At 57.8% G+C, this 15,142-nt stretch overlaps 3 protein-coding genes across 4 annotated transcripts; 2 read left to right on the top strand and 1 right to left on the bottom strand.

The window, feature by feature from the left end:
• Positions 1-841: 841 nt before the first annotated feature.
• On the top strand, positions 842-4,268 carry rasd3 (RASD family member 3). The gene has a single exon (XM_086156237.1). The coding sequence runs from the start codon at positions 3,244-3,246 to the stop codon at positions 4,051-4,053; it is 810 nt and encodes a 269-aa protein (XP_086012363.1). The 5' UTR covers positions 842-3,243; the 3' UTR covers positions 4,054-4,268.
• Positions 4,269-6,217: 1,949 nt separating this feature from the next.
• Positions 6,218-10,164, top strand: plk1 (polo-like kinase 1 (Drosophila)). 2 transcript variants are annotated; one of them, XM_086156236.1, is made up of 11 exons: positions 6,218-6,917; positions 7,099-7,267; positions 7,527-7,671; positions 7,757-7,850; positions 7,934-8,159; positions 8,239-8,275; positions 8,480-8,577; positions 8,662-8,739; positions 9,041-9,195; positions 9,287-9,469; positions 9,579-10,164. In XM_086156236.1, the coding sequence occupies exons 1-11, from the start codon at positions 6,555-6,557 to the stop codon at positions 9,771-9,773; spliced, it is 1,743 nt and encodes a 580-aa protein (XP_086012362.1). In that variant the 5' UTR covers positions 6,218-6,554; the 3' UTR covers positions 9,774-10,164. The 2 variants fall into 2 exon arrangements, with proteins under 2 accessions (XP_086012362.1, XP_086012361.1); XM_086156235.1 differs by having other exon boundaries at positions 8,236-8,275.
• Positions 10,165-10,436: 272 nt separating this feature from the next.
• On the bottom strand, positions 10,437-14,911 carry palb2 (partner and localizer of BRCA2). The gene is made up of 12 exons (XM_086156349.1): positions 14,696-14,911; positions 14,564-14,623; positions 14,389-14,491; positions 13,234-14,301; positions 12,373-13,055; positions 12,123-12,275; positions 11,965-12,047; positions 11,727-11,876; positions 11,524-11,640; positions 11,321-11,408; positions 11,003-11,187; positions 10,437-10,917 (listed from the first exon to the last, which is right to left on the bottom strand). Exons 1-12 carry the CDS (start codon positions 14,768-14,770, stop codon positions 10,677-10,679), a joined length of 3,006 nt encoding a protein of 1,001 aa, XP_086012475.1. The 5' UTR covers positions 14,771-14,911; the 3' UTR covers positions 10,437-10,676.
• Between the last annotated feature and the right edge of the window lie 231 nt (positions 14,912-15,142).

The raw sequence follows: 15,142 nt of genomic DNA, 5'->3' as shown, positions 1-15,142 counted from the left end.
TTCCCCGGAAGAGTCGCCCCCGTCGTTCTCGGCGGCAGATATTGATCAGGTCCTCGTCCTCTGCTGAGTCGGTGTCTGGCGGACGTTGCTTGCGTCGGGCAAACAGATACTTTGATAATTGGTGAGTGTGTGCATGCGTTTGGCCTCGTGCGGCCGTTTGTTCGGCCTCGTATCGGTGCCCTTGAGGAAGGTCACCCCCCCCCGGCCGTTTAATAACAGGAAACAAAGAAGACGAGAACAAATCAAATAAAAACCTGCCGACGAGGCAACGCCACAAATGATAAGGATAGCGTTTATGGACTTTTTGTTCGGTAAATGACATGACTTGGCAAAGCTGGCTACTGTTGTCGTTGCAATGCAACTTCTCGACACGCAACTGTTTCCCAGCTTTCGTGCCAACCATTAAACAATGAAAACTTAGAACCCGGAGCTTTCATTCTGGTGATGGTGAAACCGCAGCCGCTTCCTCCTCCAGACTGTCGTCTCCTTGGACAACCAAGGCCGGCACGGTGCATCACATCTTGTATCTAGTGGGGCTGCATGACTGCAGACCAGCTCGGGAGTCCATACGGTCCACAAGGTCTCCACTCTGATGAAAGCACCAGAGGGGCAGGTGAGCATCAGAACCCTACCAGGGAGCGGTGGAAGGAGGCAGCCCGGTCTGAGGGATCACGTGTTCTTCTACATCACGTGGAAACCAGGGTGCATGTGGGTTGTCAACCCAGGATCACATGTTACCGAGAAGCACGATGGGAAGGAGGCTAGTCGGTGGGGGCAGTTGGAGGATTTGGGCAATGTTCTGCTGCACCCAGGCCTGGAGGTGATGTTACTTTGACATGGACCTCTAGGCGAACCCGGCTGCAGACCGTGTACACTCTTTGGTTGGAACGGTATCCCACCATGCTGGCACCTCTTTCAGCAGGATGAAGCTCTGAGGCTTGGCGAGGGTGTCGGCAGCACAAGTTAAGAAATTCAAGTCCGGTTTCCACAACTCGAATTCACCACGACCTGGATGACTAAGAACCTCCGCCGACATGTGAGAAGCACAGCTACGTCTCTGGCAACCGGGTCGGACCGGAGCCCGTGGGATGGGAAGGATGAGGAGTCCGATGGACCGAAAGGGTCCGCTGCAAACCTCTCGGTGCCGGCGCCGCACGACGCCTTCAGGAGGCCAGTGGCGTCCACGCCTGAGCGTGGGTCGCTTTGGCGGCAGAGGATGCACCTCCGTTGTCCGCTGAGCCCGACGTGCTCGGATGTTTTCTCGGGGCTTCTTTGCAGGAAGGAAGCGATGGAGAGGTGCTCCTGCTCTTTCTAGTCTCAATGCAGCAAGAACCGGTGTTTTAGGTGTCACTTAGCATTATGGTGCACAATCACACCTGTGGCCGAATGAGAAAAGCTGTGCAAACATTAGTGTGTGTGTGTGTGTGTGTGTGTGTGTGTGTGTGTGTGTGTGTGTGTGGGTGTGCGCGCACACTGGTGCATTTGCCAGATAAACATGGATTTGATATAAAAATGGGACACGTTGATAAGGTGTCAGAGCTTTGGTCTTGTGCCCAAACGCTGGCTCAGAGAGAGGCGTGGGCTGCAGAGACTGGGTTCTTTCAGCTCCACGAGGCTGGAATGCGTTGCTTTGAGTGGAGATCCAAACGTTCTCCTCCTGTCCCTGTGCTTGCATCGCTGCTTTTGGATGGAAGAGTTAGAAGAGCTGTCCGACTCCTCCGGAGAGATGCTTTTAGGTTAGCTTCTCCACGGGCGCTGAGGGACCGTTGTAGGGTCCGGGGTGACACGACCTCAGCTCCTCGCATGAAAACAAACTACCAAAGAGGAAGAAGGACGAGAGGAAGATGACGACACTGCCGCAGTGCTCATGTTCTGCATGTTTTTTGTGTTCTTCTGGCCAAATGTAGATGTTCCTCTGTGAGCCTTGAAACCCCTCTAAGCAGAGCGGGCCAGAAGAGCTTGGACCTCTTCGTTGCTACATTTCTCAGTGCTTCTTTTCGTTTTATCCCAAGAAAACATCTGGTCAGTGACCGCCACGGGTTTTAAAGATGGCTTCTGCACTCCACCTCAAGTATCTGGTGATGTCCGTGGCCTCTGAGCTCCATCAACCATCACGGACCACCATCATATGGAACCATAAGAGGGTGTAGGAGCTTCAAGGGTTCAAGGAGCTGAGGTTCCGCTGCTGTCTGAACTCATTCAGGCTCTAGTCGTCTCTGGTCTGGACGGCTGCAACTCCCTCCTTGCCGGTGCCCCAGCAGTGACCATCAGGCCTCTGGAGCTTCTTCAGAAAGCAGCAGCCCACCTGGTGTTCAACCGTCCCAGATTCTCCCACACACTCCCCTTCTTATGTCCCTTCACCGGCTCCCGGTAGCCGCCAGCATCGAGTCCAAGACCCTGGTGCTCGTCTACCGGCCGGTGAATGGGACGGCCCGTCTTATCTCCAGGATGTGGTCCAGCCCCACGTCCCTACCCGTCCCCTCCGATCCACCACCTCTGGGCGACCGTCCACCCCGTCACTCCGAGACCCCAGCTGATGATCCAACCGGTCTCGGCTCTTCTCCTTCTCAGCTCCTCGGCGGTGGAACGAACTCTTGAAAAAGCTCAGAACAGCGGGGTTGCTGCCCATCTTCCGCCGTGAGCTGAGAACATACCTCTTCACCAAGCACTACCACACTAATCGCACTTAGCGCCCAACCCCCCCCCAAAAAAAAGGATGAAATGACTGTATGTATGTACCAGTGTATGGTTCTGAGATGGCTACTTGGTTGACTGGTCACTACTAACTTCTGACTACTGGTACTTTGGATCTTCGGGGACTGAATTGCTCTTCTTGTAAGTGGCTCTGGATAAAAGCGTCTGCAAAGGACTGGAATGTCATGCAATGTAATGAAGGCACCACCAAATGCCTGGTTCCTGAGAAGGTTCGAGGAGCTGCAAGGAGGTTCCTGTCAAGGGGCGGCGTGGCGCAGGAGGTCGAGCGGGCGTCTTTAGAAGGAACATCTCTGGTTGGATTCCCGGCTCCTCCTGGTGTGTCCAGGTGTTGCTGAGCGACATGGAAGCCCTTCTGCTGCCCTGCAGCCTCCTGCTCCTGTTCATCCATCATGGCTTCCTTGCAGAGAGGGAAGTTGCCCGCGGGGATTAATGAAGATAGAGTATCTTTATGAATGTGATGACACTGCCAATGGAGCTCCTGAGCTGTGAACCTGCAGAGGACCATGCAGGGGCTCCGAGCAGGGGGAGATGGATGACCTCCCCGCAGGTGCGCCCGTCGTGCCGCGGGTGGAGCCGCGGGCGGAGCCGCGGGCGGAGCCTGGCCGGGCCGCAGATAAAGCGCAGCTCCACCGCGGGGAGGGAGCCAGAACCGGCGGCAGCTCCGCGCATCGAGGCCGCCCCGACGCGCACGTCCCCCGGGTCAGCATGCCCGAGGCAGGGAGCCCGCACACGGTCCGCCTGGTGCTCCTCGGGGCCGCGGGCGTCGGCAAGAGCGCGCTCGTCCGCCGCTTCCTGCACGACCGCTACGAGCACGCGTACACGCGCACGGTGGAGGAGCTGCACGTGCTGGAGTACACGAGCGCCGGGTCCGCGCGGACGCGCCTGGAGGTGCTGGACACCAGCGGGAGTTACCCCTTCCCGGCCATGCGGCGCCTGCGCATCCGCCACGGAGACGCCTTCGCGCTGGTGTACGCCGTGGACCGGCCCGAGACCCTGGAGGAGGTCCGGCGGCTCCGCGACGAGATCCTGGAGCAGCGCGGCGACAGGGACGCGCCCATCACCGTGGTGGGCTGCAAGGCGGACCTGGACGAGGCCGACGGCCGCCGGCTGCGGGCGGCGGACGTCATGGCCGTGGCGGAGGGGGAGTGGGGCGCCAACTTCGTGGAAGCGTCCGCGCTCACCGGGCGCAACACGACGGGTGTGTTCCACGCCATGCTGCAGCACGCACGCCTCCCGCACCGCCTCAGCCCCGCACTGCGGCGCCGCAGGGACACTGAGCCCCGGCCGGCGCCCCGCAAGAGGAGGCTCATCAAGAACAACAGCTGCGTCCTGTCCTGAAGCTCCAGAAGGAACTGGAAGTCGTGAAGCTCCCGAAGCTCCTGGTAGTCACGAAGCTCCCGAAGCTACCGAAGCTCCTGGAAGTCGTGAAGGTCGTGAAGGGGCTGCAGCCGGCCTGCGCTCCCCGAGCCCACGGCGAGTCAGCGCCGCAGGTGTGACTCAGGGTGTTTGTGTCGAGACCCTCGAATGTTATTTGTCAATAAAATGTGTTTTTTCTAAAGATGGTCTGCAGCTCGGGTTTTTGGGGCGGAGCTGCAGGAGAAACGTGTGAGTGGGAGAGGAGAAGATGGTGATCAGAGCAGCCTTGTTGTCTCCTCAGGAGACTGGAGGCAGCAGATATGTGGAGGTTCTTCTGTGGGGGTGAGGAGGATCAGGAAGGAGTCCATCAGAGGGACGGCACATGGTCGATGTTCTGGAGATAAGGGTCGCTGAGATGGTTAGGACAAGGGCCGAGGGGGGACGGAGAAGATCTGGGTGAAGCTTGCTGAGGTTGGAGCTGCCAGGCAGGAGGTTCATGGACGCATGTCATGTGATCACAGTAACAACCCATCACACCAAGGAGCTCCTTCAGGGAGAAATGAGCTTCACCTCGACAGGCAGATGAAGACGGCAACAATTGGTCGGGACCTTCCTCCTGGTTTTATGACGGACAGCGGGTGCAGATAACCTCTCAGGATCTCCCCAGCAGATGCAGGTTTATGGCCTTCAAAGGGGGGTAGGTGTGTTTGAATCAGTAAAAAATTCACAGCTGGACTTCTCCGGGGTGATTGTGGTGGCCGTGATGGTATCAGAGAGGCGGCGTTTGTCTCCAGGATACCCTCTGGAGACCACGCACACTTCCAGCAGCTCTTTGTGAGTCACTGACCCAGGAGCTCCTTCACATTAGCATTGATCATCACAGCGCCAGGAGAAGATCTATAAAAGTCCTTCATAAATATAGCTCCTCTCCGAGCACGAGGACGCACAAACCCACACACACACACACACACACACACACACACACACACACACACACACACACACACACACACACACACACACACACACACGCTGTGGAGTGGAACAAACAGGATAAAAAAGCCTCTGGATCTTGTCATTCATCCGTCCGTCTGCTCTGCATCCATTTGTTCCTTTGTTTGCGTCATCGTCTTCTGTGACCTGCCAAACAAGAGAAGATGCTCAGGCAGAAGAAGACCTGCAGAAGGTCCTGAGAGGTTCAAATAAAGAAGTATTAAATAAAATAAATCTGCTGGATATAAGTGAGAGTTAAAGTCATGCAAAGAGTAAATATAGAGTGAAGCTGCAGAGTGGGGATGGAGAAGGTGGAGGATGTTCAGTGCCGGGGGTCAACAGTCTGGAGGTGTGGAGAGGGTGGAGAAGAAGTGGAGAGACGGGTTCAAGCAGGTTGGAATGGGGGGGTGGAGAAAAGTGTCAGGGGTTCAATGCATTAGAAGACTATCAGACAGAAGGAACGGAAAGGTGGAGGAGGCAGTGGTGAGACCAGCGATGATATATGGACTAGAAACTATCACAATGACCAAAAGACAGCAGGCAGAACTAGAGGTTGCAGAGATGAAGATGTTGAGGTTCTCTTTGGGAGTGACCAGGATGGAGAGGATCAGGAATGACTCTATCAGAGGAACAGCACATGTTAGATGTTTGGGAGAGAACGTCAGAGAAGCCAGACTGAGATGGTTGGGTCATGGACAGAGGAGGGATAGAGAATATATTGGTGGACGGATGCTGGACTTGGAGCTGCCAGGCAGGAGGTCTGGAGGAAGACCAAAGAGAAGATTTATGGACGTCGTGAGAGAAGATATGAAGATAGTTGGTGTGAGACAGGAGGATCCAGAGGATAGGGTTAGATGGAGAAAGTTGACTCACTGTGGCGACACCTGAAGGGAAATGCCGAAAGAAGGAGTGAGTAATTGTCCGAAGACCGGAGCTTCAAGAGAAAGGCAAACCCCTTTCACTGTTGGGCCGCCGCGGTTAAATCCCCGAGAGACTACATTTCCCATCGGCCCTGCCGCGCGGCCGCCGAGGCGACTTTGCCGTGCGTTGATTGGCCAGCGCGTCGCTCCCTGTCCCATGATGCCGCGCGGCGGCGCTGCGGAATTCAAATCGAGCGGACCAATCAGAGAGCGCCGCCGCGTCGGACGCAGCATTTTAAACTTGTGGCGGAGACTGTTGTCAAAGGGACACGGCAGCGGCCGCTCAGGAACACTCCGCCGGGCTGTCTCACCGAAACAGGAGGTTGTTATTCCGAAATACGAAAAGCCCGCGGGATTTTCTTCTTAACCGTGTACTCCGATGTTTAAATAACAATCGCGTTAAAGGCGTTTCAGTGGACTTTCGCTTACTTTTGGTCGCGACTTTTCGGCGACCTAGCTTGCGAGACGACTAGCAGCGGTTAGCGATCGTTCGAAGTGACCGTCGACTGCCAAAACGATTTGAAGAAAGATATATTCTTTTAAATACGACTACAAGAACTTAACGGCGAAATGAGTGCGGGTATTGCCAAGCCGGCGAACCCGGCGGCACACGTCGACCCCAAATCGGCTCCTCTCAAAGAGGTTCCGGACATCCTGGTGGACCCGCGGACCCTGAGACGCTACACGCGGGGCCGCTTCCTGGGGAAGGGCGGCTTCGCCAAGTGCTACGAGATCACCGACATGGAGACCAAGCAGGTCTTCGCCGGGAAAATCGTCCCCAAGTCACTGATTTTGAAGCAGCACCAGCGGGAGAAGATGACCTCGGAGATCGCCATCCACAAGAGCCTCAACCACCCGAACGTCGTGGGCTTCCACGGGTTCTTCGAGGACGACGACTTCGTGTTTGTCGTCCTGGAGATCTGCAGGAGAAGGGTGAGTTGGTGCGGGGAGCAGAGGTGGACGCGTTTTCCGTCGATGTCGGTTTGAAATGTGAGGAAGGGGGGAAGCGTCGAATCGAGCTGGAATGAATCGAGTGGTTTCAGACGCGTTGCAGGGATCTTAAGTGTGTTTGGGTTTCCCTCATCTTCACGGATCTGATGTTTTCTTCTTCCAGTCCTTGCTGGAGCTGCACAAGCGCCGCAAGGCCGTGACCGAGCCTGAGGCCCGGTATTATATGATGCAGCTGCTGAAGGGTGTGCAGTACCTGCACAACAACAAAGTGATCCACAGGGACCTGAAGCTGGGGAACATCTTCCTCAACGACGACATGGACGTCAAGATAGGCAAGTAGTGCAGTTGGCATTTGACTCCTTTTCGACACTCGGGCCGGGCGCACCGGCATCAAAATTGCCCTTGCCCGGAGAGTGGTCTTCCGCCAGTAATGTGCTCATCGTGTCACATCCGCCTCAGACGGCTTCCCGTTGGAGATCTGGGCCACCTCCGGACCCTGAAGCCGCACCCTCAGGGCGCGGGATTCATGTCAGGAGACTGCAGCGCCCCGTGTTTTCTTCTGCTCTCTGCAACCTATGGTTTTCCCCACAGGTGACTTCGGCCTGGCCACCAAAATTGAGTTTGACGGCGAGAGGAAGAAGACCTTGTGCGGAACGCCCAACTACATCGCGCCCGAGGTCCTCTGCAAAAAAGGCCACAGCTACGAGGTGGACGTCTGGTCGCTCGGCTGTATTTTGTAAGTCGGGAGATCGCCGCCCGCATGCGAGCGCAGCCGGTACGAGTCCGAGCGCCGGGGTAAATGTTCGGCTCTGCCCTCTCAGGTACACTCTGCTGGTGGGAAAGCCTCCCTTCGAAACCTCCTGCCTGAAGGAGACCTACACTCGCATCAAGAAGAACAACTACACCATCCCCTGGGTGAGGCGGGAGCAAAGTTCACCTGCTGTCTCCTGTAGGCGTTCCTCAGACCGAGCTCGCTTCTAAACCCTCTCCTCCCGCAGCACATCAACCCCGCCGCCAACGCCCTCATCAAGCGGATGCTGCACGCCGACCCGACCCAGAGGCCCAGCGTGGCCGAGATGCAGGCGGACGAGTTCTTCACCGGCGGCTACATCCCCCTGCGGCTGCCCACCACCTGCCTCACCGTCCCCCCGCGCTTCTCCATCGCTCCCTCCACGTCCACGGAGCTCAGCCAGAGGCGCCCGCTGACCGCCATCAACAACAAAGGTGAGAGGCGGATCTCGAGGTCGGGGGTCGGACCGTCCGGCTAGCACCGGGGCGCTAATGGTTTTGTTCTGTGCAGCAGGAGCAGAGAAGGTGGAGATGAAGGACGAGCCTGCGAGGTAAGATGAGCCAGATGCCAAACGCTCTCGAGCTCTGCAGATCCCCAGCTCGAGGTCTCGATCCCCTCGGACTCAAACCCGCAGACCCGTTTCCTTTGTCTTACGATTCCAAATTAGTGGAAAAATGAAAATCCATGCCTGCGTGGATGGATGACGAGTGCAGAAGGTCTGAATGTTGTTTCCTGTGTGTGTGTGTGTGTGTAGAGAGGCTGAGCCATCAGACTGCCATCTGAGAGATATGCTTCAGCAGCTCAACTCCATCATCGCAGCCAGGCCCTCGGACAAAGCCGTCATATGCCAGGGTGAGTGCACGCAGCACGCCGCCACCCCCTCCCCCGCCGTCCTTTGCTTTGCCGACGCCTCACGCAAACCTCTGTTTTCTCCAGAGGAGGCCGAGGATCCCGCCTGCATCCCCATCTTCTGGATCAGCAAATGGGTTGATTATTCCGACAAATACGGGCTGGGTAAGGCTTCGACCGTCCGCCTCCGTGTTCACGACATGTGGAAGAACCGTCCCTCCTCGCTGATTTCAGCCCAAACCAGGTTGTTTGCTGAAATCAGCGAGGAGGGACGGTTCCTCCACCCGGCCCGGGCGCCTCCGCTAGCAGGAGGGGAGAGGTTCGGCATGACCGAACCGCCCGGCTGGGTATTCCAGGGCCCGGGTAGATGTGACGTCCTTAAACCAGCGCGCCGCAGCGTCGAGTTAATTTTTTAAGCTCAAATGCGTGCGGCGTCTGACCGTGTCCGTCCGGCGGTGGGTTCCAGGCTACCAGCTGTGCGACAACAGCGTGGGCGTGCTGTTCAACGACTACACCCGCCTGATCATGTACGCCGACGGCGACAGCCTGCAGTACATCGACAAGACGGCGGCCGAGTCCTACCTCAGCGTGCGCTCGTACCCCTCCGGCCTCAACAAGAAGGTCAGCGCCGTAACGTCTCATTGAGGAGGATGTAGAAAGATATATATATATTTTTTTTTTCTTTAACCGCCGTGCCGTGTTCCGCCTGCAGATAACCCTCCTGAAGTATTTCCGCAACTACATGAGCGAGCACCTGCTGAAGGCCGGCGCCAACATAGCGCGGCGGGAAGGCGACGAGCTGGCGAGGCTGCCGTACCTCTCGCTGTGGTTCAGAACCAAGAGCGCCATCGTGCTGCATCTGACCAACGGCACCGTACAGATCAACTTCTTCCAGGTGAGGCGGCCCTACACCCGCTTCTTTCCCAACGTTAAAGAGGAGCTTGAACATTCTAAGACGCCTGAGGGTGTGAGATTAGTTGCTGACCCTTACCCTGCTTCTTCAGGACCACACCAAGCTGATCCTCTGCCCCCTGATGGGGGCGGTCACCTACATCGACGAGAAGCGAGATTTCCGCACCTACAAGCTTTCCCTGCTGGAGGAATTCGGCTGCAGCAAGGAGCTGGCCGGCCGCATCCGCTACGCCAAGCTCATGGTGGAGAAACTGCTGGACAGCAAACCCTCCTCTGCGGCGCACTAGGGGCTGGTCGCACCCGAAGGTCACCCAGGGGTCGGGTGATTGTTGGCGTTGAGGCTTTGAACACCTATTTTTATTGCCATTATTTTCTGCCTGTCCACAGCGCTTATGGAAACGCGCGTTTGACATCTTAACTTTCTCCACGGGGTCGACCCTGACGTCCTCTTTTCTAAAGCCACTTGTAGATCCCCCTCACCTGCTCTGCTCCGGTCAAACGTGCGCTGAACGGGAATCAATTCTCTATCATGTACATTTGTCTTGTTGGAAACCTTTTAAAAAAATCTTTTATGAGTGTTTTTAGATGTCCTTTTCCTCCCAACATGTACAAACGTGTACATACTGCTGGTTATACATGTTGTAAAAATTCATTTAATTTTTACAGGTTAAATAAAGATTCTTTGATCCAGGTAGATTTCTGCTGATTCTAACTTTGTCAGACCAGATGGACATCTGTCGCTTCTTCTCTCACCGCCACTCAGACTGGATGTGAGCGGGGGAGCTGGTGTTTGCCGCTGAGTTTTCCCAAAGTGCACATTTCCATGCCTTATCTTTCCTCCGCAAACTTCATTCAGTCGTTAAATGGCGGTTGTCGCGCCGAGACGCCAGTTGTTCTCCTGTAGCGCCCCCTAGCGCTCAAAGCTGGATACTTCAGGATAACCACCTTATGGTTGCAGTAACCACTCAATGTCCACATTTGTTTTCAACCAACAGTCGCTTCCTTTTTTCTTTTACAAATACCTGTCAATTTTAGCAGTAAAAAGACAACACTTTTTAATAGGATCACGAGTTTCGTGTGAACTAAAACCATGCCAACTTTTTTTTTTTTTTTAATTTAACATGAATTCAAACAGGCACAGTGAAGTAGCAGCAATGATAAAACTGTGGCGGCTCAGCTCTGTAAAAACATCACGGTGGAACTTTTCCTGAGTGTTGGCGTTCACCCCAGGTGAAGTGTAAGCTGAGGTCTCCTCCTGGATGTCCCGTGAGCAGCGTGTCCCCGGCCCCCCAGCGAGCCAGCTGCCAGCCTTCGCTCTCGGGGGCCGGCACCGTGGTGGGCGGCCCCCGGCGCCCCAGGTCCCACACGCATGCACAGCCGGCCTGGCTGAGGCCCAGCACCCTGGAGCCGCTGACGTCGGCCTCGCACAATCTATGAACGCGTCGTCGGGAGGAGATGAAGCGTTCAGAGGCCGCCCGAGCCGGGGTGAGAAGGGAAGCCATTTTCAACCACTCACCTCCCCTTCCAGGTGTCGGGCGGATGGAGGCCGGCGAAGGAGACGGACGCTCCGCTCAGCGGGTTCACCGCCACCGCGGAGAACAGCGGGGCCTGAGCCCTCTCCTCTCCGGACCGCCGTTTCTCCTCCTCCTCCTCCTCGGGGGTGCTGAGGGACTGACGCTGCAGCAGGACCACCAGGACCCCCTGCGGGGAAACACCCGCTCCGGTTACAGAGCCGAACACCGCGGACGCCATCACGGGTAGAACACGGGGACCGTTTCTGAAAAATGGCTGAAATGTGTGTTTGCAGGTGGAGACGTGAGGCGGCGACGCTCACACGGGAGGAGAAGCTACTCAGGCAGGACATTTGAGACAAGCCGTCCCCGAGGACCACCTTCTGCAGAAGCTGCCCGGTCCGGAGGTTCCTGCGGCGCAAACAGCAGGCGACTTGTTGCACAGGTGTGTGTGTTACAGAAACTTTTCTTTGCAGCAGTGTCTTAATAGCTCGTGTGTGTGTGTGTGTGTGACATGATCCCTTACCAGATGAAGAGGTGGCCGCCCTCATCGGTGCCGATCAGAGCGTCCTGGATCCCGTCCACTGGTGCCAGCGCCCCGACAGACACACCAGGAGACACCAGGGGCTGACAGCAGACTGGGCTGACACACACACACATAGACGAGATGTTAGGGCACTGCTGCATAAGAAGTTCCTGTGACACACACACACACACACACACATTTACCTGCCATCATCTGCGAGTGTGAACACCTGCAGGGTGGAGCCCAGCGCCGAGAGGGAGGAGCTGACCACCCTGGACCCGGGAGCGCCAACAATGACCTGGACCACCGTGTCACACAGCAGCACCCGGTGGAGGCCCGAGCACGACAGCACCCTGCACCCACAGAGACACACACACACACACACACCGGGTTGCTTACCTGCAGGGATGGAGATGTGTGTTTAGGTGAGACGGTGTTTACCTGGCCTCTCTGATCTCCAGCTGGCCCAGGGTCACACAGATCAGCCCGGCGGCGTCCGGAACAGGAAGCAGACTGATCACCGGCTACACACACACACACGTTGGATGAATCAGTGCTGACAGTATGAACGTATCACATTGTCACAGACACACACACACCTCACTGAAGGTCCATGTGTGTGTCTGATTCCACTCCGATGCCGTCGTCTGACTCCACAAACACACGGCCCACTTTCCGGCTGCCGCCACACACAGCACGCCGGCAGCATCAAGCAGGCTGCAGGCGTCCAGCAGGCAGCCCCCGGCCGGTGCCTACACACACACACACACACACACACACAGACACAGACACAATATGTATTTCTTGTAAACACGCAGCAGGAAGCCCCTGGAGATCATGTCCGCCCACCTTCAGCGTGTGCGTGCGGCGCGGTGGCCCCGCCTCCTGGCCGTGGGCCGTGAGGGTCGGGGGGCTGAAGGCCGGGGAGGGCGCGGGGGGGGCCAGGGTCGCCGGCGAGGCACCAGGACCTTCTGAGGAGGAGGAGGTCCTGATGAAGGCCTCGCCCTCCCGGTGAAGACTGCTGTCCTCGCGCTGCTCTGCCAATGCGGGCGGCCTTTCTTGTAGTTCCTCGGCGGCGCCCTGGCCTGTCTGGTGATCCTGGACATCGGCAGAGGGTTGAGACGTGGCGGACGTCGGCTCTTCACGCTCTCCTGGACGGTCAGAAGGTGAACGTTCCTCCGCCGCCTCGGTGACGTCTCCATCGGCCTTCGCCGTCCGCTGCCTTTCAGACGTGTCCTGAGGCTCTTCAGCAGGAGGCTCCTCTGCAGCTTTGTGGTTTTCTCCTGCTCCATCAGGTGCCTCCTTGGCCGCGGGGGTCCCGAGGAGGTCCCAGCGCCGCGTGGCGCCGCTGCGAGTGTTGCCAGACGGTGGCGCGGAAAAGGTTTCTGCGGCGTGGAGACGCAGCTTCTGGAGCTTCAGGGAGGCGAAATGGTCGTCTGGGAGATGGAAGTCCTGCTGGGACTGGAGGTCTGCTGGGAGGTGGACAGCATGAGGAGAGGAAGGCAGGAGGAGAGAACGCCAGCTCTGCGCAGCTAGAGGGGAAACAAGGGCGACACGGAGAGCGTTAGCGGACCTTCTTGTCTGCAACCAGAGCGTGGAAGCTGCTGAGACGTCCAGCGCAAATGGAATTTTCTTATAAGATGAGAGAGGTTATCAAAGCAGGTTCTCAGAGAACCCTGAGGAACACCATGTCTGTGCTGCACGTCTCACCTCTCTCTAGCGACGCGGCGAAGGTCCTGCCGTGGTTCTTCACAGAGCCGGGACAGACCTTCCCTGGAGCGGGTCCGGGCTCAGAGGAGAGCAGGAGGTCGGAGCTGTCAGTGGATTCAGGATGGGTGTCTTCAGCCAGCAGAGGGTCTGAGGGCCCCTCGGCTCCGTGGGCAGAGGAGACCCGGGGTTCCTCCGAGGTTCCTCCGAGGCCCGGCCGAGATCTGTCCTTACCAAGTGAACATCTCGCGCTCCTCCGTCTTCCTCTCCTCCTGCCTGGCCCTGGAGAGCAGAGCGTTTGGAAAGGATCCGAGCAGATCTGATCAGGCGTGTCAGCGGAGCTCTGGCTTTGGCCTCGGAGCTCAGACGTCTCCTCAGCGACCTGCGGCTCCACAGGAGGCCCCGTGGAGGTTCTTTTCTCCAAAAGGCTGTTCCTGGGCTTTGGGCGGCGGCGGCGGCCGGCGCTCAGCTGGCTCAGGATGACGGCCTGCATGTCCGGCTGACTCTGGGACAGGGTCATACGCCTGGTGGTGCGGACGTAGTACTCCGCCGGGAAAAGCAGTCCATCCACGAGGGTGTAGGAGTCCAGGAGACCGCCGCGGCTGTCTCCACCTTTGCAGCTTTCTCCTCGGAGGTCCTCAACCCTCTGCTGGGTGTCCTTGTCGGTGTCCTCTCCGTGTAGCATCTCGCCATCGCCGGCCTTCCTCCCCTCGCCCACCTTCTCTGCTGTCCCGTTTTCCCTCTGCGGCCCAGGGCCTCTGCAGGGCGGCGGCGGCGTCCCGTCCTGCAGCTCCTCCTCCCGCGTGGCGTCCATTCCAGCTCCCGAGTGCTGGAGCAGCAGGGAAGGAGACTCGGATTCGGACACACAGAACACCTCCTGGCTTCCCCTCGCGGCCGCCGCCTCCTCCTTCTCCTCCCGCCGGTCCACCGGCCCGTCATCCCTTCTCTCCGGGACCTTCTTGGCCTCGTTGCTCCTCTCCTCCCAGCGCAGGAGGCTGCGTCGGGAGCGAAGACGCAGGGCGGGGCTGTTTCTGTGAGACGGACACCCCCGGGTTTCCACGGCAACCGGGCCTGACGGAACACAACGTGTGAGAGAGGCGGCGAGACGCCGTGTCATCGCAGTGCAACCACATGTATATTATAGAACTCCGTCCAAACCTGCACATCTCCCACCGCCGGGGCCCGGGGTCGAGGCCGGACGGAGGTCAGAGGTCACCTCCTCGGGCCGGCTCCTTGCGCGCCTCTGCACCGCTTCGTCATTCTGTGGAAACAACAAGAAAAACCTTATCTGATTCTGCAGAAGCCAAGGCGGTTAAAGGACCTGGGTCCTTACCTGTAGTATCTGCGCTGTCTTGAGATATTCCCTCTTCAGCTGCTCCAGCTTCCTGCGGAGCTGAAGGGGGAGATGGAAACGTCACAGCTGGAAGGAGAACTGACAGAAGCATCGCCGAGGAGTGATAAACACCTTGTCCTTGTCATTGCACTGCAGCGTGGACTTGAGCAGCTCCACGCGGTGCAGATCGCCCGCAGCGGCCTCCATCCACAGCAGCACCGGAGAAGCTCCGGGGCTCCGGGGCTCCGCTCCGTGGACACGCCGGAGGTCGACGGACCTTCGGCACAGAGCGCGTCAACCCGAGGACTCACGGATAAAAGTACTCTTTTGAGTGCAACCCGTTACACGATACCGTTGTCACATCGTGCGATGAACGTGATCCGGATCCGAACCGCGGTTCCGCCGGCAGATCCGAGGCGAGGAAGTGTTTTTCTGCTCGATTACTCGGGGATCGACTGAGTTTCAATTTCCCGCGACTCCGCTAGCAGGCTCGACCAGTCGAGCACCGGGCGCCCGATGCTAGCAGCTCGTCCGATGCTAGCAGCTCGCCCGGTAGTAGCAGTTGAGCTCGATGCTAGC

Source organism: Fistularia commersonii, chromosome 12 (assembly GCF_037954325.1).
Source record: "Fistularia commersonii isolate RoL2024-O1a breed Wild chromosome 12, RoL_Fcom_v1.0, whole genome shotgun sequence".
NCBI lineage: Eukaryota > Metazoa > Chordata > Actinopteri > Syngnathiformes > Fistulariidae > Fistularia > Fistularia commersonii.
This window is presented reverse-complemented; position numbering and strand designations above follow the sequence as displayed.

Bases quoted from the DNA above. Each gene is read 5' to 3' on its own strand.
- rasd3 (XM_086156237.1), top strand. From the start codon at position 3,244: ATGGATGACCTCCCCGCAGGTGCGCCCGTCGTGCCGCGGGTGGAGCCG.
- plk1 (XM_086156235.1), top strand. From the start codon at position 6,555: ATGAGTGCGGGTATTGCCAAGCCGGCGAACCCGGCGGCACACGTCGAC. The intron at 6,918-7,098 runs GTGAGTTGGTGC...TTCTTCTTCCAG, and splicing joins TGGAGATCTGCAGGAGAAGG to TCCTTGCTGGAGCTGCACAA. The intron at 9,470-9,578 runs GTGAGGCGGCCC...CTGCTTCTTCAG, and splicing joins TACAGATCAACTTCTTCCAG to GACCACACCAAGCTGATCCT.
- palb2 (XM_086156349.1), bottom strand. From the start codon at position 14,770: ATGGAGGCCGCTGCGGGCGATCTGCACCGCGTGGAGCTGCTCAAGTCC. The intron at 14,302-14,388 runs GTTTGGACGGAG...GTGTTCCGTCAG, and splicing joins CGGCGGTGGGAGATGTGCAG to GCCCGGTTGCCGTGGAAACC. The intron at 10,918-11,002 runs GTGAGTGGTTGA...ACGCGTTCATAG, and splicing joins CCCGACACCTGGAAGGGGAG to ATTGTGCGAGGCCGACGTCA.